We start from the raw sequence: 27,486 nt of genomic DNA on the forward strand, positions 1-27,486 counted from the left end.
GGAGTTTGTACGTTCTCCCCGTGACCTGCGTGGGTTTTCTCCGAGATCTTCTGTTTCCTCCCGCACTCCAAAGACGTACAGGTATGTAGGTTAATTGACTGGGTAAATGTAAAAATTGTCCCTAGTGGGTGTAGGATAGTGTTAGTGTGCGGGGATCGCTGGGCGGCGCGGACTCGGTGGGCCGAAGGGCCTGTTTCTGCGCTGTATCTCCAAATCTAAATCTAAACCGAAGCAGCCGGAGAAAACCCACGCAAGTCACGGGGAGAATGTACAAACTCCGTACAGACAGCACCCGTAATCAGGATCAAACCCGGGTCTCTGGCGCTGGAAGGCAGCAACTCTACCGCTGCGCCACCGTGCTCATTAAAAGATGTTTAATTGTTTCCAGAAAGAATGGAAGGGCAGGTCCATGGGGCAGTGTAAGCTGCTGTCTGTAACACGCTCCTCCCAAACCCCCTACTGATGAAAAAAACATCGCTTTGAAATATGAACTTTGCTTTGCACATGCTGTTTATCCACTGTGAACTTTCCAGGAAGGTTTTTTGGTTTTGCTGTTGGGAGATGAGGACTCTCAAAGTTTAGAGAATATTTTTCTGCACAGCACTGTTGTTCTCGCTGCTCCCCAGATTGGAACGGCTTTTCATCTCCAGCCCTTTTGTCTGCTCTTCATCTCTGGCCTCTGTCCACCCAAATGCCAATCAATTGCACCAGAGACCCCGGTTCGATCCTGACTACGGGTGCTGTCTGCACGGAGTTTGTACGTTCTCCCCGTGACCTGCATGGGTTTTCTCCGGGTGCTGCAGTTTCCTCCCACAGTCCAAAGACGTACAGGTTTCTTGGCTAATTGGCTTTGGTAAAATTGTAAATTGTCCCTAGCGTGTAGGATCGTGCCAACGTGCGGGGATCGCTGGTCGGCGTGGACTCGGTGGGCATGTTTCCACGCTGTACTCTGCCTATTTACAAACCTGCACTTTGTAGGTTTTAGCTCTAGAAATCTCTGCCTAACATTAAAAACAGAATAAACGGTGAATGAGTTTATTCTTTCTATTGTTGCGGATGCATATTCAAGTTGTCAATGTCTTTGGTTCTAAGGACCGTAAGCTTCTTTACATGAGTATTGGGTTTATTAGTGCATTGAAATGTTGTTTATTATATATTATTGATATATACGTGATGTGGAATTCTCTGCCTCAGAAGGCAGTGGAGGTCAATTCTCTGAATGCATTCAAGAGAGAGAGCTAGATAGAGCTCTTAAGGATAGCGGAGTCAGGGGGTATGGGGAGAAGGCAGGAACGGGGTACTGATTGAGAATGATCAGCCATGATCACATTGAATGGTGGTGCTGGCTGGAGGGCCGAATGGCCTCCTCCTGCACCTATTGTCTATTGTCTATTGTTTACAGGACTATTATGCTGCTGACAGTAAGAATTTTATCGTTCCATTGTAAATACATATGACAATCCATCTACACCTCACACTGCCTCAGCAAGGCCATCAACATAATCAAGGAAGAGTCTCACCCCGGTCATTCCCTCTTCTCCCCTCTCCCATCAGGCAAGAGGTACAGAAGTGTGAAAACGCACACCTCCAGATTCAGGGACAGTTTCTTCCCAGCTGTTGTTAGTCAACTGAACCGTCCTCTCACCAACTAGAGAGCAGTCCTGAACTACCATCTTCTTCATTGGAATTTACTAGAATTTATCTTGCATTAAACGTTAATCAGTACACTGTGGGCAGCTTGATTGTAATCATGTACTTGTATAGTCTTTCTGCTGGATAGCACGCAACAAAAAAGTTTTTCACTGTTCCTCAGTACACGTGACAATAAACTAAACAAAAGTTAAATATGTTCCCTGGTAAATCTTTCATGGCAAATAATGACTTTACAAAAATATGTGTGTTACCTATTTAACTTGGACTGTCCAGCTAGTTCCCCTGCACATATACCTCCAAAGGCTCACACATCATCATCAAGTGCCAAAGAATAAATCATTCTCAGTTCCTGCCAGATTTGGTTCTATCTCAAATTGCCATATTTTGTTTCCAATTGCTAAGCAGCACTTTCTCGTGTTATTCATTTATATTTTAATTCCACCATTTATCATGATTTGTATGAAGATAAAATGGCAACATAACTAGTAGGCTTTTGTCTTCTTTTAGATACAAGCTAAGCACTGAGAAAATTTATTCAAGGTTAATATTTTATATTCCAGGTAAGTGCTAACCATTCAAAACTGTAAATCATTGATAGTTCAGATCACTGCTGTAAGATTGGCCTCGCTAGTGAGAGGATACAATAGTAAAGTATTGTTTGAATACTTAAGACACAGGTAATTCTCTGAAGATAGAATGTGTGGGAAGGAACTGCAGATGCTGGTTTACACTGAAGATAGACACAAATGCTGGAGTAACTCAGTGGAACAGGCAGCATCTCTGGAGAGAAGGAATGGGTGACGTTTTTAGACCCGAAGCACCACCCATTCCTTCTATCCAACGATTCTGCCTGTCCCGCAGGTTTGTCGGTTAATTGGCTTTGATAAAATTGTCCCTAGTGTGCGTAGGATAGTGTTAGTGTGCAGGGATCGCTGGTCGGCACGGACTCGGTGGGCCGAAGGGCCTGTTTCCGCACTGTATCTCTAAACTAAACTAAATCTACAATGGTCACATATTATGTTACTCCTATTAAAGCAATAGAGCCTGAAATTACTTTGCATCTACTTGCAATAAGCAGATTTAAACAATCTCACACTGGTTCCACTTTGCTATTATGATCACATAATTAAAAATCCATGAACAACTGGTTTGCTTGTACTTTATATTAGGTACTTAGACAATATTAAACCCTTCAATCATTTTCACATTGCGCTAGAATTTTAACAGTTTATTTTCAGCATTGGACAATGGAAAATTGAATTTGCTTGGAGCAAAAGACAATAATGATCATTGATATCTCACATTAGAAATTAGCTGGGGTATTTCTTAGAGGATAGACGCAAAATGCTGGACTAACTCGGCGGGTCAGGCAGCATCTCTGGAGAGAAGGAATGGGTGACGTTTCGGGTCGAGACCCTTCTTCAGACTGAGAGTCAGGGGAGAGGGGGTCTAGAGAGAGAAGGATAAGGTGTGAAAACGACAGTGTGTTTTACTTTATCATCTGCTTTGGTCTGTCGTTTTCACACCTTGTCCTTCTATCTCTCTAGACCCCCTCTCCCCTGACTCTGTCCAAAGAAGGGTCTCGACTTGAAACGTCACCCATTCCTTCTCTCCAGAGATGCTGCCGGTCCCGCTGAGTTACTCCAGCATTTTGTGTCTATCTTCGGTGTAAACCAGCATCTGCAGTTCCTTCCTACATATTTCTTGGAGTAGTTCACCCTGGCACAGATAGGTGAGGGAATAACTGTGTCTCTCTCAATGGAACGACATTATTCTGCATCCAATTCTGCCACGGCAGGGAACGTCAGTTCAAACTATCCTGCGCGTGACCCCAGGCCTTTCCTCTAGATACTCTAGTTACAGATTAAAGTCCCCTCTTCACTGCCTGAAGAGACAATGGAGCTAAATACCCTCACAACATTTAATAAGCACCTGGACACATATTTGTGGTTAAATGGAATCAGTGTAGATAAGTAACTGGGTGGCATGTGTATGTGTAGGAAGGAACTGCAGATGGTGGTTTATACCGAAGATAGACACAAAGTACTGGAGTAACTCAGTGGGTCAGGGAGCACCTCTGGAGAGAAGGAATGGGTGACGTTTTGGGTCGGGACCCTTCTTCGGACTGCTGACATTCTCCAGAGATGCTTCCTGACCCGCTGAGTTACTCCAGCACTTTGTGTCTATCTTCGGTGGCATGCATGTGTCGGGCTGAAGGGCCTGTTTCTGTGCTGTATGACTCAAAGACCGTGAACAGGAAGAGTTGTAAAATGAGCTTGAAAGGTAGTATTCGTTTCCCTGTATTTTTTTTTTTTAATTGTGCCAAGCAACTTGAAGTGAAGGAGGAAAATGTTGGCAATGCCTTTATAGGAGAGAGGAGGGAAGGTTGGATTTTAGTGTTAGACTGTCTACTAGTGTTGGATTTAGTAGACAGAAATACAGCAACTTATCAGTGTGTCCATGTGTTGGGAGACGATGATCCTATGTGACCAGAGGGTCAAATGTTGTGCCTAGTTTCTAATAATTTAACACATGCGAGGACATTTATTCAGCAGTGGGAGCTCAAAGACTCAACTTGTCCACAGATTGGGTGGCACGGTGGCGCAGCGGTAGAGTTGCTGCCTTACAGCGAACGTAGTGCCGGGGACCCGGGTTCGATCCCGACTACGGGTGTTGTTTGTGCGGAGTTTGCACGTTCTCCCCGTGACCTGTGTGGGTTTTCCCCGCGATCTTCGGTTTCCTCCCACACTCCAAAGACGTGCAGGTATGTAGGTTAATTGGCTTGGTAAATGTCGGAGCGGACCCGGTAGGCCAAAAGGGCCTGTTTCCACACTGTATCTCTAAGCTAAACTAAAATCAAGTGTACCTTAAAGCACCTAGAACATAGAATAGTGCGGAAGATAGACACAAAAATCTGGAGGAACTCAGCGGGACAGGCAGCATCTCTGGAGAGAAGGAATGGGTGACTTTTCGGGTCGAGACCCTTCTTGAATAGTGTGGTCCCACAATGTCTAAGCCAAACATGATGCCAGGTTAAACCAGACATGCTAGACATATCCTTCCATTCCCTGCATATCAATGTGCCCATCCAAAAGCATCTTAAACGCTACCATCGTTTCTGCCTCCACCACTACTCCCGACAGTGCGTTCCAGGCACCCACCAACCTCCGACTATCCTTGACCGCACTTTGCTGACTTTGCAGAAACATATAAAATTCTTAAAGGATTAGACAGGCAAGATGCAGGAAAAATGTTCCCGATGTTAGGGGGGTCCAGAACCAGGGGTCACAGTTTAAGCATAAGGGGTAGGCCATTTAGGATTGAGATGAGGAAAAACTATTTCACTCAGAGAGTTGTGAATCTGTGGCATTCTCTGCCACAGAAGGCAGTGGTGTCCAATTCACTGGATGTTTTCAAGAGAGAGTTAGATTTAACTGTCAGGGCTAAAGAAATCAAGAGATATCGGGAAGAAGCAGGAACGGGGTACTGATTTTCGATGATCAGCCATTATCATATTGAATGATAATTCAGGTGCTGGCTCGAAGGGCCGAAAGGCCTACTCCTGCACCTATTTTCCATGTTTCTGTGTTTCACCTTGCACTAAACGTTATTCCCTGATCATGTATCTACACACTGTAAATGGATCGATTGTAATCATGTATGGTCTTTCTAGCACGCAAGAAAAAGCTTTTCACTGTACCTCGTTATGTGAGACAATAAGCCGTAGTGAACTGAACCGACTTGCAAGATAACAGGTTATGCAAAATAAAGGAGAGAGAAGCAGAGAGAAAGGACAGATATTGTAATGAAAACAGAGGGGGAGAAAAGAGAAAAGGTTTTTCCACTTGCAGTAGATGAAGCATTAAGGAGGCAAGGTTAATATTTAAAGCAATGTATCGTTTCCAGGGCAGCAGAAGAATCATTTTATGAAAGGGAAACGAGCAGCCCAAGTGAATTGAGAGATGTTTGATGTTAATCGCAGTGAGAAATCTGTCATGTGTTTTGTACTGTTAACTGGTAATTAACTGTAGTTGCTTCTATTTTTACTGCAGGTCATTGTCATGTCTCTAGGCTGTCACATCTCGCAAACAGCAAAAGAATGGAATAAAGGTTGTTTTCAGAGCATACAGGTGGTGCCAGCCAACAGTGGGCACCGATCGCTTCTTCAGTCTGGGGACCATCATGGCACGGAAACATAGAAACATAGGTGCAGGAGTAGGCCATGCGGCCCTTCGAGCCAGCACCGCCATTCAATATGATCATGGCTGATCATCCACAATCAGTACCCCGTTTCTGCTTTTCCCCCCATATCCCTTGATTCCTTCAGCCCTAAGAGGAAATGTGGAAAGGTGATGTAAATCCTGAAACTGAAATGTAAATAACGTTTGTGAAACTGTCATCAAATGGCGGCACGGTGGCGCAGCTGGTGGAGCTGCTGCCTCACAGCGCCAGAGTTCCGGGTTCGATCCTGACCTCGGGTGCTGTCTGTGTGGAGTTTGCACGCTTTCCCTGTGACAGCGTGGGATCCCTCCGGTTTAGTTCAGTTTAGTTTAGTTTAGTTTAGAAATACAGCGGGTGAACTGGTCCTTCAGCCCACCGAGTCCGCGCCGACCAGCAATCCCCGCACACTAACACTAACACAGGGCGGCACTGTGGCGCAGCGGTAGAGTTGCTGCCTTACAGCGAATGCAGCGCCGGAGACTCAGGTTCGATCCTGACTATGGGTGCTGTCTGTACGGAGTTTGTACGTTCTCCCCGTGACCTGCGTGGGTTTTCTCCGAGATCTTCGGTTTCCTCCCACACTCCAAAGACGTACAGGTATGTAGGTTAATTGGCTGGGCAAATGTTAAAAAAAAAAAAAGATTAAAAAATTGTCCCTAGTGGGTGTAGGATAGTGTTAATGTGCGGGGATCGCTGGGCGGCGCAGACCCGGTGGGCCGAAGGGCCTGTTTCCGCGCTGTATCTCTGAATCTAAACCTAAAACTATCCTACACACACTAGGGACAATTTACAATTTTTTTACCAAAGCCAATCAACCTACAAACCTGTCGGTCTTTGGTTTGGGAGGAAACCGGAGCATCCGGAGAAAACCATGTGGCCACAGGGAGGAAGTACAAAGCCTGTATGGACCGCACCCATAGTCAGGTTCGAACCCGGGTCTCTGGCGCTGTAAGGCCGCAACTCTGCCGCTGTGCCACCCATGTTGTGGCTTCCTCCCACATCCCAAAGACGTGCGGGTGGGTAGGTTAGTTGCCCTCTGTAAATGGCTCCTAGTGTGTGGAGAATAGACGTGAAAGTGGGCCGAATGGCCTGTTTCTATGCTGTATCTTTCAATCAATCCTCTTTGCGTCAAAAATGAATAATCCTTTTGTATTCTATTACTTGAGAACACAAACTAAAATAGTAGTTGAGCAGTTGAAAAAACCCACAATTTAATTGGAGGCAAATACAAATTACCAGGCAACCTTTCACTCCTCCCTGGTTCAATCACTGTCCAGTCATTAATAAATGAAGGTGTACTTAGTAAGGTAGTTTTGTGTATTAGCATGCAGATATATTTATGAAAAAGAGGTCAGTGTTCAAGAATACCATTGTCAAAATGAAGTGTAACATAAGTTTTGAGGGAACCATACTTTGCATTAAAACCCCTAATCTATCTCCAGGCTAATTTCTCGAATGTTCTCCACAGCGTCCCATCTCTGTTTAGTTTAGTTTACAGAGCGAAACAGGCTCTTTGGCCCACCGAGTCCGTGCCAACCAGCGATCCGTGCACATTAACACTATCCCACACACACACGAGGGACAATTTACAATTTTACCGAAGCCAATTAACCCACAAAACTGTACGTCTTTCGAGGGTGGGAAGAAACTGGAGCACCCGGAGAAAACCCATGCAGGTCACGGGGAGAACGTACAAACTCCGTACAGACAAGCACCCGTAGTAAGGGTAGAGCCCGGGTCTCTGGCGCTGTAAGCGCTGTATAGCAGCAACTCTACCGCTGCGCCACCGTGCCACCCATGTAGTTTTATTGCAAAATGGACTTCATAAATCTGCAATCAGTTGAGGTCAGTAGGAATAAAATGCAGGAGGAAGTAGAGCAGACGATGATATACCATTTTACGTGTCTCTCTTGTGTAGGAAGGAACTGCAGATTTTGGTTTAAATCGACGATAGACACAAAATGCTGCAGCATCTCTGGAGAGAAGGAATGGGTGACGTTTCGGGCCGAGACCCTTCTTCATACTGAAGGTATTTATTCACAAAATGCCTGAGTAACTCAGCAGGTCAGGCAGCATCTCAGGAGAGAAGGAACTGGTACTGATTTCGGGTGATCGGCCATGATCAGTCTGAAGAAGGGTCTCGACCCGAAACGTCACCCATTCCTTCTCTCCTGAGATGCTGCCTAACCTGCTGAGTTACTCCAGCATTTTGTGAATAAATACCTTCGATTTGTACCAGCATCTGCAGTTATTTTCTTATACTGCTTCACACTGATGTCAGGGGAGTGGAAGGTACCCAGATAAGGAAGTCTATAGATAAGGAATTGTAAGGTGTGAACACAGGACAAATGGAATGAAGTTCAAGGGAAATGTCAAATAAATCATTGTTGGTTGGCAGAAGGTAACAACAAAGCAAACAGAGATAAAGAAATGTAGTCGGAGACAGCAAGACTGGTGGGAAAACTGGGAAGGGGGAGGGGTTGGAGAGAGAGGGAAAGCAATGGTTACTTGAAGTTAGAGAAGTCAATGTTCATACCGCTGGGGTGTAAGCTGCCCAAGCAAAATATGAGGTGCTGTTTCTCCAATTTACGCTGGGCCTCACTCTGACAATGGAGGAGGCCCAGGACAGAAAGGTCAGTGTGGGAATGGGAGGGGGAGACAAAGTGTTTAGCAACCAGGAGATCAGATAGGTTTAGGCGGACCGAGCGGAGGTGTTCAGTGAAACGATCGCCGGGCCTGCGCTTGGTCTCAACGATGTATAGGAGTCCACACCTGGAACAGCGGATACAGTAGATGAGGTTGGAGGAGGCGCAAGTGAACCTCTGCCTCACCTGAAAAGACTGTCAGGGTCCTTGGACAGAGTCGAGAGGGGAGGTAAAGGGACAGGTGTTGCATCTCCTGCGGTCGCAGGGGAAAGTACCTGGGGAGGGCGTGGTTTGGGTGGGAAGGGACGAGTTGACCAGGGAGTTGCAGAGGGAACGGTCTCTGCGGTAAGCGGAAAAGGATGATGGGAACGATGTGGCCAGTAGTGGGATCCCGTTGGAGGTGGCGAAAATGTCAGAGGACTATGTGCTGTATGCAACGACTGATGGGGTGGAAAGTGAGGACAAGGGGGGCTCTGTCCCTGTTACGAATGGGGGGGGAGCAAGAGGGGAGCTGCGGGATATCGAGGAGACCCTAGTGAGGGCCTCATCTATAATGGAAGTGGGAAACCCCCGTTCCCTAAAGAATGAGAACATCTCCTGTGGCCTAATATGGAACACTTCATCCTGGGCGCAGATGCGGCGTAGACGGAGGAATTGTGAGTAGGGGATAGTCTCTACAGGAAGCAGGGTGGGAAGAAGTGTAGTTAAGATAGCTGTGGGAGTCAGTGGGTTTATAATAGCTGTCAGTTTCATCTGGGGCAAAGCTCCTAGCTGCATATCAGCTGGTTGACCACCCAAGATGTCTATAGTCTCCTAGTGCATCAGTCACTGAAAGGAAGCATGCAGGTACAGCAGGCAGTGAAGAAAGCCAATGGAATGTTGGCCTTCATAACAAGGGGAGTTGAGTATAGGAGCAAAGAGGTTCTTCTGCAGTTGTACAGGGCCCTAGTGAGACCGCACCTGGAGTATTGTGTGCAGTTTTGGTCTCCAAATTTGAGGAAGGATATTCTTGCTATTGAGGGCGTGCAGCGTAGGTTTATTAGGTTAATTCCCGGAATGGCGGGACTGTCATATGTTGAAAGACTGGAGCGACTAGGCTTGTATACACTGGAATTTAGAAGGATGAGAGGAGATCTTATCGAAACGTATAAGATTATTAAGGGGTTGGACACGTTAGAGGGCTAGATAGAGTTCTTAAGGATAGCGGAGTCAGGGGGTATGGGGAGAAGACAGGAACGGGGTACTGATTGAGAATGATCAGCCATGATCACATTGAATGGCGGTGCTGGCTCGAAGAGCCGAATGGCCTCCTCCTGCACCTATTGTCTATTGTCTATCCTTGGCCTCTTCTGCAGGAAGGAACTGCAGATGCTGATTTATACTGAAGATAGACACAAAATGTCTGCAAATTCTCCGTGCGACCACACGGGTTTGGTCCGGTTTCCTCTCACACAATAAAGACATACGGGTTTGTCGGTCAATTGGCCTCTGAAAAAGAAAAAAAAATTGCCCCTAGTGTGTAAGGCGTGGATGAGAAAGTAGGATAAAATAGAACTAGTGTGAAGGGGTGGTCGATGGTCAGTGTGGATGTTGATGGGTAGGAGGGCCTGTTTCCATGCTGTATCTCTAAACTAAACATCTGACACGCCTGAAATCAATTTGTCTTGATAGCAGACCTCACTAAATATGCAGATCCATCTACATTCCATTTTCTCCTTGCACCCAAACGGATTGAACTCTTTAGTTGTTGGTGAACAAGATACATTACTGTGTGAGTAGTCTGTTCTGAGTCTCATCTGGATTGGAGCCAGCATATAAATGCCATGTAAAGATGATAGAACTTGGGTAATTACAAGCATTCTTAATCACCACGTACTATGTTGAAAATCATTCACAGCAAATGCCTGGGACAAAGGCCTTGGTAGTTGCCATGGTTACAGCTACCAGAAGATAAACCCATCGTAACCCAACATATAGAAAAAAAATTAAACAGATTTTATAACTGATATAAGTTTATATGATGCATTTCTCATTATTATAAAAGGCAAGCAGCAAATATTTATTGCAATACTTCCAGCATGTGGACTTGATCAGGGTGGGGGTGTCAGGGGTTATGGGGAGAAGGCAGGAGAATGGGGTTGAGAGGGAAAGATAGATCAGCCATGGTTGAATGGCGGAGTAGACCTGATGGGTCGAATGGCTCAATTCTGCTCCAATAGAAACATAGAAAATCGGTGCAGGAGTAGGCCATTCGGCCCTTCGAGCCAGCACCGACCGCCATTCAATATGTAAGATTCATGTAAGAAAATAACTGCAGATGCTGGTACAAATCGAAGGTATTTATTCACAAAAGGCTGGAGTAACTCAGCAGGTTAGGCAGCATCTCCGGAGAGAAGGAATGGGTGACGTTTCGGGTCGAGGCCCTTCTTCAGACTGATCATGGCCGATCACCCGAAATCAGTACCCCGTTCCTTCTTTCTCCCCATATCCCTTGACTCCGTTAGCCCTGAGAGCTAAATCTAACTCTCTCTTGAAAACATCGGTAACTTATGATCGAAAACATCTGCAACTTATGAACTATGAACTTTTTCTCTTTCTATGCAAACGGAGCCAAAATATGGTGACTGTGCATTTGTGGGTTGTACAAAATAATTTCACTGTGCTGTGCTGTGCAGGCACGACAATAAAGAACCGTTGAACCATTGGGGTATTGATTTACTAAATTCAGTAGGAGGTGCCACAAAATCGGCATCATTAAGAAGGGTCCCGAACCGAAACATCGCCTTTTCATGTTCTCCACAGATGCTGCCTGACTCACTGAGTTACTCCAGCACTTTATGTTCTCTTTTGGGAAACCAGTATCTAAAGTTATCTCTGTAAAGCGTCTTTGAGTATATGAAAAGCGCTATATAAATAAAATACATTATTATTATTATTATTAAAGTTCCCTGTGTCTGCACTGGGAATTTTTGGCCAACTTATTGTTACTGATTTATCAATTCCAATTTTCACAAGGGTGAATCATTATGCAGCTGCCAAGTTTAACTTTGAAGGGCATTTTTAATATAAGACTAGGATCCTACGATTCGCAGAGGATTCTGATAGCCCTTTTAGAGTACAGCTGCATAATACGCCATTTCCAAATATTTTTACTGATGCTGGAACTGAGGATTCATGAAAAGATGTTTTTTAAAAGATCAAAGGAGAATTTAGAGATACAGCGAGGAAACAGGCCCTTCGACCCATCAACTACGAGCTTGACCAACGATCACCTGTAGGCACTCCCACCAACTAGAGGCAATTTACAGAGACCAATTAACCTACAAACCTGCAGGTCTTTGGAGTTTGGGAGGAAACAGGAGCACCTGGAGACAACCCACAAGGTCACAGGGAGAACGTACAAACTCTGTACAGACAGCACCCGTAGTCGGGATCGAACCCGGGTCTCTGGTGCTGTAAGGCAGCAACTCTACCGCTGCGCCACCGCGCATGAAACATTTCATCTAAATACTCCACTGGACGCTAATAATCGCACAATCTACAAGATTGGGTTTAAGGATAACCAATACGCCTATCCAAAATCCCCATGAATGCCACTATCTTACCTACCTCCACCACCACCCCTGGCAGTACGTTCCAGGCATCCACCGCCCTCTGTGTAAAAAAAAACATGGTCCCCACATCTCCTTAAAACGTTGCCCCCACTCACCCTGAAGTGAAGCCCTCTAGTCATTCACATTTCCAACCTGGGGAAAATGTTTCTATAAAGAAAGTATTGGAGAACGTGACCTGAATATTGACCGTCCAATCCGCAGGAGCGGGAGGCTTGCCTGTGACAGGACATCTGATTAATTTGGAGCCGAGCTAACTTCGTCATTCCATGAACACACCGGGCAGAGTCCAGCCAACGGTCCTGAAGTCCTAAGTCTGAGATGAGGTGAAAGTCAAATGTGAGTCAACCTGACTTCTCACTGTGCCATTGGGTGCTTCATTGGACCCAGCATCTACGAGCTGACACCAACCCGGTCTGGTCCCCATTGTCTGAGGGGGACGTTTGTCCGTTTTGAATGGAAAAGGTAAAGGTAGGTGTTGGAAATATTCTGACCCTGCTGGTGACCCTCTGTCGAACCCCTCAACCTCCCAGTGTAAACGTGGGAAGAACAGGGACCGCCCGGAGGAAACCCATGTGGTCACAGTGGTGCAGCGGTACAGTTGCCACCTTACAGAGCTTGAAGCGCCAGTGACCCGGGTTTGATCCCGACTACGGGCGCTGTCTGTACGGAGCTTGTATGTTCTCCCCGTGACCTGCGTGGGTTTTCTCAAAGATCTTCAGTTTCCTCCCACACTTCAAAGGCGTGCAGGTTTGTAGGTTAATTGGCTTGGCATAAATGTAAATTGTCTCTAGTGTGTGTACGATAGTGTTAATGTGCGGGGATCGCCGGTCGGTGCAGACTCGGTGGGCTGAAGGGCCTGTTTCCATGCTGTATCTCTAAACTACAACGTGCAAACTCCACACAGACAGTCCACACTGACTAGGTTAATTCCCGGAATGGCGGGACTGTCGTATGTTGAAAGGCTGGAGCGACTAGGCTTGTATACACTGGAATTTAGAAGGATGAGAGGGGAACTTATCGAAACGTATAAGATTATTAAGGGGTTGGACATGTTAGAGGCAGGAAACATGTTCCCAATGTTGGGGGAGTCCCGAACCAGGGGCCACAGTTTAAGAATAAGGGGTAGGCCAAGTAGAACTGAGATGAGGAAAAACTTTTTCAGTCAGAGAGTTGTGAATCTGTGGAATTCTCTGCCTCAGAAGGCAGTGGAGGCCAATTCTCTGAATGCATTGAAGAGAGAGCTGGATAGAGCTCTTAAGGATAGCGGAGTCAGGGGGTATGGGGAGAAGGCAGGAACGGGGTACTGATTGAGAATGATCAGCCATGATCACATTGAATGGCGGTGCTGGCTCAAAGGGCCGAATGGCCTCCTCCTGCACCTATTGTCTATTGACAGTGCCCAGGGTCAGGATCGAACCGGGTGGCCTGGCGCTGTGAAGCAGCAGCTCTACCAGCTGTACCACTGTGCCGCCCATATGCCTGACTGATGCAAGATTAAATAGTTTCTACAAATGCATCATGATAGTCTACATAATAATAATAATAATAATAATAATACATTTAATTTATATAGCGCTTTTCAGGAAACTCAAAGACGCTTTACAGAGCAAACAAGACATAAAAACAAACAAACAAACAAACAAAAGATTTGTCCAGTAAGAATGTTAGAAAAAAAACGTACCTGAAAGGATAAGAAAATCCGATCTGGATGTTGAGGTTACTTTCCGTTTTGTTGGCACAGTCCACACTGACTTTCAGTGCCCCTGAGTAACCGCCACATGTTGCAAATGCAAAGATTGCAAAAATCTGCCAGGAGAAAGGAAAAGACATTTCACCCATTGTGGCAAATTGTGGTCGTTTTTCAATCATTACAGCAGAATGAAATGCTCTCACGCAAGAGCTGCCAGCCCTGATTTGTTCTAGTCTTTTCTCGCCACCAGTATGTTTCTCCCCCACCTCTGCATTCAGTCTGAAGAAGGGTTAATTCCCGGAATGGAGGGACTGTCATATGTTGAAAGACTGGAGCGACTAGGCTTGTATACACTGGAATTTAGAAGGATGAGAGGGGATCTTATCGAAACGTATGATTATTAAGGGGTTGGACACGTTAGAGGCAGGAAACATGTTCCCAATGTTGGAGGAGTCCAGAACCAGGGGCCACAGTTTAAGAATAAGGGGTAGGCCATTTAGAACAGAGATGAGGAAAAACTTTTTTAGTCAGAGAGTTGTGAATCTGTGGAATTCTCTGCCTCAGAGGGCAGTGGAGGCCAATTCTCTGAATACATTCAAGAGAGAGCTAGATAGAGCTCTTAAGGATAGCGGAGTCAGAGGGTATGGGGAGAAGGCAGGAACGGGGTACTGATTGAGAATGATCGGCCATGATCACATTGAATGGCGGTGCTGGCTCGAAGGGCCGAATGGCCTTCTCCTGCACCTATTTTCTATTGTCTATTGTCTATTGGTTCCGACCCGAAACGTCACCTACTCATTTTCTCTAGCGATGCAGCCTGACCCGTTGAGTTACTCTATTACTTTGTGTCGATCTTTGGTATAGTTCCTTCCTATCGTAGTCCAGAGTGTTTTATCATCATATGTACCAACGATAGGAGAATGACAAACTGATTAAAAAGTGACATAGAAACATACAAACATAGAAAATAGGTGCAGGAGGAGGCCAATTGACCCTTCGAGCCAGCACCGCCATTCATTGTGATCATGGCTGATCATCCACAATCAGTAACCCGTGCCTGCCTTCTCCCCATATCCCTTGATTCCACTAGCCCCTAGAGCTCCATCTAACTCTCTTTTAAATTCATCCAGTGAATTGGCCTCCACTGCCCTCTGTGGCAGAGAATTCCACAAATTCACAACTCTCTGGGTGAAAAAGTTTTTTCTCACCTCAGTTTTCACTGGCCTCCCCTTTATTCTTAGACTGTGACATACTCATTCTTGGACGGCAAATCATTTTTTACCATCTCTGCTCTTCAACGTATCAAGGATTTAAAAATATTTTTACAGGAAATTAAAGGAAATACTTTTTTAAATTGCAGCTTGATTTCGCTAGTTCGTGACAGATTTGATTGTGTTAATTTGATTTTCATCATCATTGAAAAACACTTTGGAAGCGGGTGCATTCTTGCACCAGAGTGAATATGATGCCACTGTAGCATTGCCTGCAGTAGCAATGACCCCCGAGAAAATGGATAACATTCCACTTGTATTTTTCATTTTAATACGGTGTCACAGCAGTAGAGCTACTGACTACGGGCTGTCAGTACGGAGTTTGTACGTTCTCCCCGTGACCTGCGTGGGTTTTCTCCGAGATCTTCGGTTTCCTCCCGCACTCCAAAGACGTACAGGTTTGTAGGTTAATTGGCCTGGTGTAAATGTAAGATTGTCCCTAGTGCGTATAGGGTAGTGTTAGTGTGCGGGGATCGTTGGTCGGTGCAGACTCAGTGGGCCGACGGGCCTGTTTCTGCTGTATATCTCTAAACTAAACTAAACTAAACTAGGGAAGTCATCCGGGCAATGCCCAGGGTGCATGTTTGCAAGCTTCTCCCAGTGCATCGAATGAAGAAGGCTTTCAGAGCTTTGGTCTTTGGCAAATTCCTAATTCTTCAAGTAAAGTGATATGATACGATACGAAAGAACTTTCTTTACCCAGGAGGGATATTATTCTGCCAACAGTCATGAAACACAACAAGGTACATGAAACATGAAATTAAAGTGGAAAGGATTGGCGATGTGCAAAGATTGGCGGAGGGGGGGTGTGGGTAATCAGTCTACCCCACTACAGAAGGGGGAGGAGTTGTTCAGTTTGATCGGCACAGGGAAGAAGCATCGCCTGTGGCGTTCTGTGCTGCATCTTGGTGGAACCAGTCTGTTGCTGAAGGTGCTCCTCAGGTTGACCAGTGTGTCATGGAGGGGGTGAGCTGTATTGTCCAGGGCGCTCCGCAGTTTGAGGAGCATCCTCCCCTCCAAGACCACCTCCCGTGAATCTAACTCCGCCCCCAGGACGGAGCCAGCCTTCCTGATGAGCTTGTTAATACTATTTGTGCAATGTTCACACCAATTTTATTCAGGCATGGTCCTTCCCATACCAGGCTTGTCTACTTATCAATAGAAAAGGACTCTCAAAAGTTAGTTTGCTTATTACCAGTTCATAGCATTCTACACATTAGAAGGGCTCCTCTCTAACGCACCATCTTTACAGCTAATGTGGTATTAAAAAAAACAGATAAATATATATTTAAAAATAGCAAATTATCTTTTGGGAACATAACATTCTGTATTCCTAACAAGAGGATGTTCTTCCAAAAAATGATTACGGTTAAGAGTTTTCAAATAAGAAATATCTCCAAATATTGTACTACAAAGTGAATATCTTTATTATTGATGTAACATGATCATTCTTTAAGATGGTTGATGGTGGCTGATCTCAGAGACATTTAAAAGACATTGCATTGGCCTGCTAGAATAGAGAGAGACAGACTCAAAATGCTGGAGTAAATTAAAGGTTCAGGCAGCATCTCTGAATAAAATGGATTGGTGACGTTTCGGGTTGGGTCTGACGAAGTGTCCCGACCTGAAACGTCACTTATCCACTTTCTCCAGAGATGGTGCCTGAAATGCTGAGTTTCACTTCCGACAAACCCCAGAACACTTTATTTCTTGCCTCATCTCTCTCTCGTCGAGAAAACAAATGAACATTGTTCTTTGGGAGGACAACATTCATTACTTGTCTCATGCAGCAGTGCGTTGCTAATTGACTGATCCACAGGATGGCATCTGTTGCAACCTGGTTTTGACTGGGAGGCAGGGAGATTCAAGGCCACTGTCACCTCCAAAGCCACCAGCAATTAAGTATTTGTACACTCCAACAGTGAAGCATTTTCTGTACAACCCGCACTCCAACAGTGAAGTATATGTACACCCCACACTCCGACAGTGAAGTATATGTACACCCCACACTCCAACAGTGAAGTATATGTACACCCCACACTCCAACAGTGAAGTATATGTACACCCCACACTCCAACAGTGAAGTATATGTACACCCCACACTCCAACAGTGAAGTATATGTACACCCCACACTCCAACAGTGAAGTATATGTACACCCCACACTCCAACAGTGAAGTATATGTACGCCCCACACAGTGAAATACATGTACATTCCAACAATGAAGTATATTTTACGTATACAAAATCATGAGAGGAATAGATCGGGTAGATGCACAGAGTATTTTACCCAGAGTAGGGGAATCGAGGACCAGAGGACATCGGTTCAAGGTGACGGGGAAAAGAATTAATAGGAATCCAAGAGGTAACTTTTTCACACAGAGGGTGGTGGGTGTATGGAACAAGCTGCCAGAGGAGTTGGTTGAGGCTGGGACTATCCCATCGTTTAAGAAACAGTTGGACAGGTACATGGATAGGACAGGTTTGGAGCAATATGGACCAAGAGCAGGCAGGTGGGACTCGTGTGGCTGGGTTGTTGGCCGGTGTGGGCGAGTTGGGCCGAAGGGCCTGTTTCCACACTGTATCACTCTAAGCACATGTGTACAGTGAAGTATATGTACACTCCAGCAATGTAGTATGTATGTGTACTCCGTATTACAACAGTGTAATACACGTACTCTCCAACAGTGAAGAGTATGTACACTCCAGAAATGAAGTATACATGTACACTCCAACAGTGAAATGTATACTGTATATACTCTCCAACAATGAGGTGCACATTCACGCCATTGTTGGCGAGTACATATACTCTAATAATGAAGTATATATGTCTACTCTAACCATGAAGTGTATAAGTATATTTTTAAAAATTAAAAAGACACAGAGTGTTGGAGTAACCCAGCATCTCTGGAGAACATGTATAGTTGACGTTTTGGGTCGGGACACTTCTTCAGCCGATTCACCAGAGATCCATGTCCTTGAGAGAAGTTGACTGGACTGTGTCACTGAGTTACTCCAGCACTTGGTATTCTACACATTTTTCAGTCAGACATCAGCATCCCATATCCACACGCTGGAGATATCTTCCTGTTTTTTTGCCCACAGCCCCAATACTCTCCAGCTTCCTTGCAGCTTACCTCATGGCCAATGTTTGATCACTACTTCTCACTCTTTGATTGAGCACCTCATTTCTCCTGTGCTTCCGCAAAAGCACCTTTCCAGTTTCAGTTTCAGTTTATTGTCACGTGTACCGAGGCACAGTGAAAAGCTCTTGTTGTGTGCTAACCAGTCCGCGAGAAAGACTATTCATGAATACAATCGAGTCATTCGCAGTGTACCGATACACGATAAGGGAATAACATTTACTGCAAGGTAAAGCCAGTAAAGTCCGATCAAAGATAGTCCGAGGGTCCCCGATGATACTTGCACTTTATTCTGTTTTAAAACTGTTACAATTTGTTTCATTGGGTTGTTTAAGTTAATACTGACTAGCTAATTAAATTATTGCATCGTATGGGAGGCACATTCCCAATCTCATTGTACCCCTGTACAATGACAATAAAGATATATTGTATTGTATTGTATTGTATTGTATTGTATGAGGTAGATAGTAGTTCAGCACTGCTCTCTGGTTGTGGTAGGGTGGTTCAGTTGCCTGATAACAGCTGGGAAGAAACTGTTGCTGAGTTTGGATGGTTTTCTACATTCAATGCGTTATACAAATGTTGTATTGCCTTCTTATTAATATTAACACAAAGATGCATACTATTAAGTTTAGAATTAAAGTAAATTTGTTGGAACCTCGGGTAGTAGATTTGGGAGAGTGAAAGTTTAATTTCAAGGACTTTTGTTTTACAAATACTTTTTTGTTTTAATCTTATTGTCCACTTATCAAAACATTTTCCGTTTACGATTCATCCTGAGTGAACTAATGGACCAAGGTAGACAACAGAAACTTCAGATGCTGGGATCTTGCGTAAAACACAAAGTGCTGGAGGAACTCAGCGGATCAGGCCGTATCTGTCAAGAGTGTGTTATTGTCATATGTCCCAGATAGAACAATGAAATTCTTATATGCAGCAGCACAACAGAATGTGTAAACATAGTACACTGTAAATAATATAATAAATGAGAAAAAAATGTTCAGTGTGTATATATACATACACACATTATATAGACATACATATACACACATTATAGACAATAGACAATAGACAATAGGTGCAGGAGGAGGCCATTCGGCCCTTCGAGCCAGCACCGCCATTCAATGTGATCATGGCTGATCATTCTCAATCAGTACCCCGTTCCTGCCTTCTCCCCATACTTCCTGACTCCGCTATCCTTAAGAGTTCTATCCAGCTCTCTCTTGAATGCAGAGAGATTATATGTGTGTGTGTGTGTGTGTGTGTGTGTGTACTGTATATGCACACACATACACATAAAAAAAATATAACAATAGTGCAAAATGACAAATCCAATGCCACCAGGCCTAAGTAGTTCAGAGCCTATTTGGAGGTTGTAGTGTTTGATAGGCTGATGGCTGTCGGGAAGAAGCAGTTCTTGAACCTGGACGTTACAGTTTTCAGGCTCCTGTACCTTCTTCCCAATGGCAGTGATGAAATGAGAGCGTGGCCAGGGTGGTGTGGGTCTCTGATGATGCTGGCTGCCTTTTTGAGGCAGCGACTCCTGTCGATCCCTTCGAAGGTGGGGAGGTCAGTACCCGTGATGGTGATCAGCCTGAAGAAGGGTCCTGACCCAAAACCGTCGTCCATCCATTCCCTCCACAGATGCTGCCTGCCCTGCTGCACTTTTGTGTTTTGCTCAAGGTTAAGTATATTAAACACCACGCAAAAATTATGTAATAAAAAGGAACTAAAGATGCTGGTTTACACCGAAGGTAGACACGAAATGCTGGAGTAAGTGGGTCTCGAGAACATGGATAGACAATTTTTCGGGTCGGGACCCTTCTTCAGACTGATTGTTGTTGTGGGGAGCTGGAAATTATGGAAGAAATTTAAGCATACGAAGAAAGTAACGGTTTATATCATGCAATATTTAAGAGCCGCGTTGAAAAAAAAAGCTCTTAATATATCCCAACCATGCTGTTGGAAATTGGAATTTGTGTAACTCAGCAGTTAAATCTGAGCGTTTCTTCTTGTGAATCAGTGTAGAGGTGAAGATGACCGCACCACAGGGACCAGTCAGAAGTGACAGCTCAATTAAGGGCCATCATGTTTCTACATCTCACAGGTTAAATTGAACGCCATCAATCGTGGAAGATTGAAAAAAATAAACCCAGCAAAAAAATAAACGAGCAAGTCAATCAAATGGCAAAGGGAAGGAGAGATGTATTAAAATAGTATGCGTGGTTCCTCAATGTAAGCAGTTCTGGATTTCTACCATCAGATGCTATGAAATCTGCTGAGCGTCAAACATTTAATGCTTTCATTACGGGGGAACAGTTTCTGGGTTTTTTTATATATCAAGAGTGCTGGTCCTCTGCATAATATGCAGGAAATAATGCCGTCAAATTGGCCAGCTTGCTGAAGAAAATTAACTTACACAGGACAAAAAAAACTGTTGCATTTTATCAAATTAAATCGTGTAATGAATGTTTTACAGAAACGCAAAGTGTTCCTATTCCCCGACACAGCTGTAATTGTGTTGAAAAATGTGTCGTAACTACCCCATCAATCAATCTCAATTCTAATAAATAAGTAATAATAATATGTGGTTCTGTAGAGTTTATGATAGGCTCAATCAAAATTCAAGTATTTCTCAACGAGAGGTTCTCTGCCCAAGATTCACAAGAAGTTGCAGTGTTGTGGATGTCGCCCAGTCCGTCACACCCATTAAACCTCCCACCACTGATTCCATCTGCACTTCACGCTGCCTCGGGAAAGCAGCCAACATAATCAAGGACCTTTTTCACTCCGTCATTCCCTCTTGCCCTGCTCCCATCAGGCAGAAGGTACAGAAGAATGAAAGTGTGCAACTCCTGACCCAGGAACAGTTCTTTCTCTTTTTCTCTCTTTCTCTCTTTCTCTTTTTCTCTTTTTCTCTCTTTCTCTCTTTCTCTCTTTCTCTCTTTCTCTCTTTCTCTCTTTCTCTCTTTCTCTCTTTCTCACACATACACACACACACACACACACACACACACACACACACACACACACACACACACACACACACACACACACACACACACACACACACACAATATTAATAAGAAGGCTTCTGAGCGGTCTTTCCATAAGCTAGGATTTAGTCCCGATCTTCCACCTTAACTTAATGCAGACATTGAACTTTTTCTCTGCAACGGTTATGCTCCAATGATGAAAATGTATAATCTACACTCTGGTATTTGTCTCTTTGCTCTCTCTACCTGTTGAACTTGTGCATGGAAAAACCCCATAAAGTGGCTGGAGTGACTCAGTAGGCTGGCATCATTTCTGGAGGACATGGATAGGTGACGTTTCAGGTCGGGACCCTTCTTCACCCTATTTCAATTGCCTTCTTATTAATATTGTCACATTATTGATTATACTCATATATAATATCTGATTCGTTTGGTTAGCACATGAACAAAACGTTTTTCCATCTATCTTCATACACGTGACGTTAATAAAGCAACACACAATACCAATGTGGCTGTTTTTGAGTTACTCATGTAGTATCTTTAAGGATTAAAAAATGGAAAGGTCAGATAAATCAATAATTGTGAGGGGCAGAGAAGATGACCAAAGTGAATCATAAGATTCACTACTGGGATAGCGGAGTAAAATGGAAATTATAGAGTGCTTGAGACGTGCGGAGAAGGTGGTGAGAAGAAGGTGAGAGGAGTGGTGTCGGCAGCTTGGGATGGGATAGATGAGTGATGATATAAAATGAAGGAGGCAAAGCTTAAAGGAGATGTACACAAAGGGTGGTGGCTGCCTAGATGGGGTGGTGGTGGAGGTACATATGAGAGTGGTGTTTGGTTTGGATGCAGCTCCATCCAAGACCACAAGAAATCGCAGAGAATTGTGGACGCAGCCCAGACCATCACGCAAACCAACCTCCCTTCCGTTGACTCCATTTATACCTCGCGCTGCCTCGGCAAGGCCAGCAGCAAAATCTATGACGAGTCGCACCCCGGCCACTCCCTCTTCTCCCCTCTCCCATCGGGCAAAAGGTACAGAAGTGTGAAGACGCACACCTCCAGATTCAGGGACAGTTTCTTCCCGGCTGTTATCAGGCAACTGAATCATCCTACCACAAACAGAGAGCAGCGCTGAACTTCTATCTACCTCATTGGTGACCCTCGGACTATCCTTGATCGGTCTTTGCTGTCTTTACTTTGCACTAAACGTTATTCCCTTATCATGTATCTATACACTGTAAATGGCTCGATTGTAATCATGTAATGTCTTTCTGCTGACTGGTTAGCACGCAAATCCACCTCCACCTCGGTACACGTGACAATAATTAAATTAGACAGGCACATGGATATGCAGAGAACGGGGGAATATGGATCATGTGCAGGCAGAGGAGATCAGTTTAACCTGGCATCGTGTACAGCATAGACATTGTGGGCTGAATGGCCTATTCCTGTGCTGTACTGGTCTAAGAACACTAGTCTGACATCAATTGGAAGGGTAAAGATTGACCGTTTGCTTGTGGGGTACTTTGGTGAAACCAAGCTCAGTGTGTACACAAAGGCAATCATTGTAAGAGTGACAAGTAAAACGCTGTCTGCTCTACATTCCTCTTGAATTTGATTCCTACTGACCTCAACTGGATGCAGATTTATGAAGTCCACTTTGCAATAAAACTACACGGGGTGGCACGGTGGCACAGTGGCAGAGTTGATGCTTTACAGCGCCAGAGAACCGGGTTCAATCCTGACTATCTGTACGGAGTTTGTACGTTCTCCCCTTGCAGCGCCGGAGACTCAGGTTCGATCCTGACTACGGGTGCTGCACTGTAAGGAGTTTGTACGTTCTCCCCGTGACCTGCCTGGGTTTTCTCTGAGATCTTCGGTTCCCTCCCACACTCCAAAGACGTACAGGTATGTAGGTTAATTGGCTTGGTATAAATGTAAACATTGTCCCTTGTGTTGGATGGTGTTAATGTGCAGGGATCGATGGTCGGCGCGGAGTTGGTGGGCTGAAGGGCCTTTTTCTGTGCTGTATCTCTAAACTAAACTAAACTGAAGACACACAGTATCCTATCATGACGTTTAAGAAACATTTAGACAGGTTGGGTAGGTTTATTGGAATATGGGCCAAATGCAGGCTGGTGGAACTAATGTTGGTTGGCATGTGCAAGTTAGGCCGAAGGGCCTGTTTCCATGCTGTATTACTATGACAAAGTCAAATTATGCTCAGTGTTCACTATGATGTAGCATCAAATAAGTACAATTGGGACTAACTGGTAAAGCAGCTCCAGGTCACATCTATAAATGAAATTGTAATTAAACACTAATCATTTTCCCAATCTGCTATTCAAAATTTTAATAAATAAAATTGATTACATCATTTATGTTGTCTAAAAGACTAAATTTGATTATTTTACTTAGGAGCATTGATCTCTCATATAATGCACAAGTTGAACGAGTTATCTGTTATGATCCTAACGATAAAAATCATTCTGCTTAATTATTGTGTCTTCAAAGTACAGTAATTACGACCGCTGGGGTATAAGTCAATTTGAACATTGACTTCTCCCACCAGGTAGTCTCTGCTTCCCCTCTCTATCCCCTCCCCCTTCCCAGTTCTCCTACTGGTCTTCCTGTGTCCGACTACATCCTATATTTGTCCCGCACCCTCCCCCGACATCAGTCTGAAGAAGGGTCTCGACCCGAAACGTCACCCATTCCTTCTCTCCAGAGATGCTGCCTGACCCGCTGAGTTACTCCAGCATTTTGTGTCTACACCAAAACATCTATATTGGTTTAGAGATATAGAGTGGAAACAGGCCCTTCGGCCCACCGACTCCACGCCGATCATCGATCACCCATTCACTAGTTCTATGTTATTCCAGTTTAGCATCGTAGACGCTTGGGGGCAATTTACAGAAGCCAATTAACCGACAAACCTGCACTTCTCTGGAATGTGGGAGGAAACTGGAGCACCCGGAGAAAGCCCACGTGGTCACAGGGGAAACAAATAACAGACAGCACCCATGGTCAGGATCGAACCCGGGTCTCTGACGCTGTAAGGCAGCCTCTGTCCCTGTGCCATTATACTGCCAATTGCACACTTTACCAATCTTCATAAGTAATTCATGTGTTTGCAGCATCTTATTAAAATGTGCATCGTTGCAAAAAGAGTATTTTGATCATTTTATTTTCCTGAAGTCTGCAGTTGATTGTGCTTTTATTAAAAGAATAAATGTGCTAACTATGAATATCCTGTTCCACTCACAACGCTTCATATTGATAGATGCTTCAATGGTATATCTTTCGGTCAAACATGTTGACCCAACATCTTTCTTAGTTTTTGAAAAATAGACAATATTCATTTGTTGATACATAAGTGGATTCCTAATTTTTTTAAAATCTGAAATGAGTAGTTGGTGGAATCGTAAAGTGGAAAAGAACAGCAAAGCTTCAAAAGTACTGAATTTGTATTCACTGCAAGTGGCAATAGAATCAATAACTGAGATAAATTAAATACATCTTCAGTCAGCAAAAGGTCGATTAATAGACACCCAGATAATTTTTTTGTCTGGTACAATGTGCAGACTTTAACGTCTGTTTGAATGCATTAAATAAGCTGGGGAAAAATAAACACTTGAATTTTTTGGGAAACAATAAATCGCTGGTAGAACTCAGCAGGTCAGGCACAAACCAGGGTCTATCCATTTACCTCCAAAGATAGTGCCTAACCCGTTGAGTTCCTCCGGCACTTTATGTTTCACTCAACGTTCCAGCATCTGCAGTCTCTTGTGTCTCCTTGGATTTTTTTAATGCTTTTCATCTCCTTAATAGGATGTCCCAAGATACTCTGAAGACAATAAAGTTGTTCTGATGTCCAGCATAACAGCCAATTTGTACACAATAGACAATAGACAATAGGTGCAGAAGGAGGCCATTCGGCCCTTCGAGCCAGCACCGCCATTCATTGTGATCATGGCTGATCATTCTCAATCAGTACCCCGTTCCTGCCTTCTCCCCATACCCCCCTGACTCCGCTATCCTTAAGAGCTCTATCTAGCTCTCTCTTGAATGCATTCAGAGAATTGGCCTCCACTGCCTTCTGAGGTAGAGAACACAACAAGATGTTACAAAGAATAATGTGATTATACTGTCATAGGGTCATACAGAATGGAATAGGCCCTTTGGCCCAACTTGTTCACGCTGAGCAACATGGTCCATCTACACTCGTCCCACATGCCCGTGCTTGGCCCAGATCCCTCGAAACCTTTCCTATCCATGCACATGTCCACATGTCTTTTACATGTTGTTATAGTACCTGCCTCAACTATCTCCTCTGACAGCTCGTTCCATATGCCCACCACCCTCTGTATGTTATCCATTTGGTACAAGGCTTTGCAGATATTGCAACAAAGTTGGATCACTAACAAGGACCACCACTGCTAGTGTCCCGCCCCCCCCCCCCCCCCCCCCCCCCCAATCTTTTAATCTTGCATTTTTTGTCTTCTTTACTACCATAACTCTTGATATGTAATAATGGTTATTCAGTAGAAAGACAGAAAATGATGGAGTAACTCAGCGGGTCAGGCAGCATCTCTGGAAAAAAATAGGTCCTTGTAGACCTATGCGGATGGGAGATGCTCGGTGTGGGCAAGTTGGGCTGAAGGACCTGTTTCTACACCTATTCCTTTTCTCCAGAGATGCTGCCTGACCCGTCACTCCACCATTTTGTGTCCATCTTCGGTATAAACCAGCATCAGAAGTTCCTTCCTACACTGACAGGGGCTAATGGATGTAATCCAGTGGGCAGCTTTGCAATGAATAATGGAACTACTTCACTGTCTTTGATGTGGTAGAGAACTTCTCGGTATCCTGATGAGCTCACTCGTCCTTGGCCAATTACTGATCTGACGTTTCCACTGGCGTGGCATCTCAGACACTGTTATGTGCTCCGTGGGATGTCATTATTTCCATTGATTCCATTGAGCTCTCATTGCCGTTACTGGCCAATATATAAATATCTCAAGAATTCATGAGCTATCTAAGTATCTGAACCACTTTACATTCTGTCCATGAAAATCCTTTCAAGCCACAAATCTTGAACATTTATTTTATGTTAGTTATCAGTTCCAATTACGAAGTCAGTTTTCACCCTTAATTCACATTTTTTCTCACAATTTTACACACCTTTTATAATATCTTGGAAGCACAAGGAACTGCAGATGCCAGAATCCTGAGTTAAAGATTGGGAAAGATATCCTGAGAGGGAGAGATAGAGCAGCCATGATTGAATGGCAGAGTAGACTTGATGGGCCGAATGGCCTAATTCTGCTCATATAATTTATGAATTTATGAAAAACATAAAGTGCTGGAGTAACTCAGCGGGTCGGGCAGCATCTGCGGAAGGAATGGTTCAGCCACGTTTCGGGTGATAACCATCTTTCAGTCTGACGACATTTTGGGTCGAGACCCTTCTTCAGTTCAGGGTCCCGACCTGAAACGTTGCCTGTCCTTCCCTTCCACAGATGCTGCTGACTCGTTGAGATCCTCCAGAACTTTGTTAATAATACATTCGTCTTGACTTATTTTTCCACATTTAAAAAAAAATATTACACACCTAGAACTGACAATCATTTTCTCTTAAGAGCATTATGTAACCAAGCTTGATGGCAGTTGCTAAGTTTTCGTGGAATAATCTGCATAATAATTGGTGCACTGTTCTGCACGGAGCCTCAACCAATAATTTTCTCAACTAAATGTAACTGTTGCAAATCCTGACAAATGTATTCTGCACTGTGCCAGATATTATGATTAATATGGTCGAGACACACATTTATAAACGGCCTCTGCACATAATTTTCTTCCTCTTATGAGCTAAAAGCAGGCATTAGACTCTGATGCGATTGGAAGTGATAAGTGGTAGGCGGCCATTTTGCAAGCAAAGATATCAGAATTGAAGAATTATAGATTTATGCACTTACACTATTTTCCATAAGTTATGTACTATTACAAATAGTATTCATGCTAACTGGTAGTCAGAATGTATGCATACTGCACGTTACAAGCAGTTTTAGATGCAGATTAAAGTCTGCATTTTAATGGTAAAATTGGAATACATTTTTTGTTGTTCAATTCTGTTCAATAAACCGTGTTAGGAATTTCAATGCATCTACATCTGCAAATAACCTGGAAGTTTGAGGAATTCTACAGATGCACCATCGAGAGCCTGCTGACGTGCTGCATTACAGTCTGGT

At 44.2% G+C, this 27,486-nt stretch overlaps 1 protein-coding gene across 2 annotated transcripts in view; it reads right to left on the reverse strand.

The window, feature by feature from the left end:
- The window catches only part of synpra (synaptoporin a), a 175,300-nt gene that overhangs the window by 32,753 nt on the left and 115,061 nt on the right, over positions 1-27,486 (reverse strand). For both annotated transcript variants that reach the window (XM_078414560.1, XM_078414561.1), the window contains one exon: positions 13,815-13,939. In XM_078414560.1, coding sequence (XP_078270686.1) covers positions 13,815-13,939 — 125 coding nt within the window. The remainder of the gene's footprint in view (positions 1-13,814; positions 13,940-27,486) is intronic.

This window comes from Rhinoraja longicauda, chromosome 17 (assembly GCF_053455715.1).
Source record: "Rhinoraja longicauda isolate Sanriku21f chromosome 17, sRhiLon1.1, whole genome shotgun sequence".
Taxonomy (NCBI): Eukaryota; Metazoa; Chordata; class Chondrichthyes; order Rajiformes; family Arhynchobatidae; genus Rhinoraja; species Rhinoraja longicauda.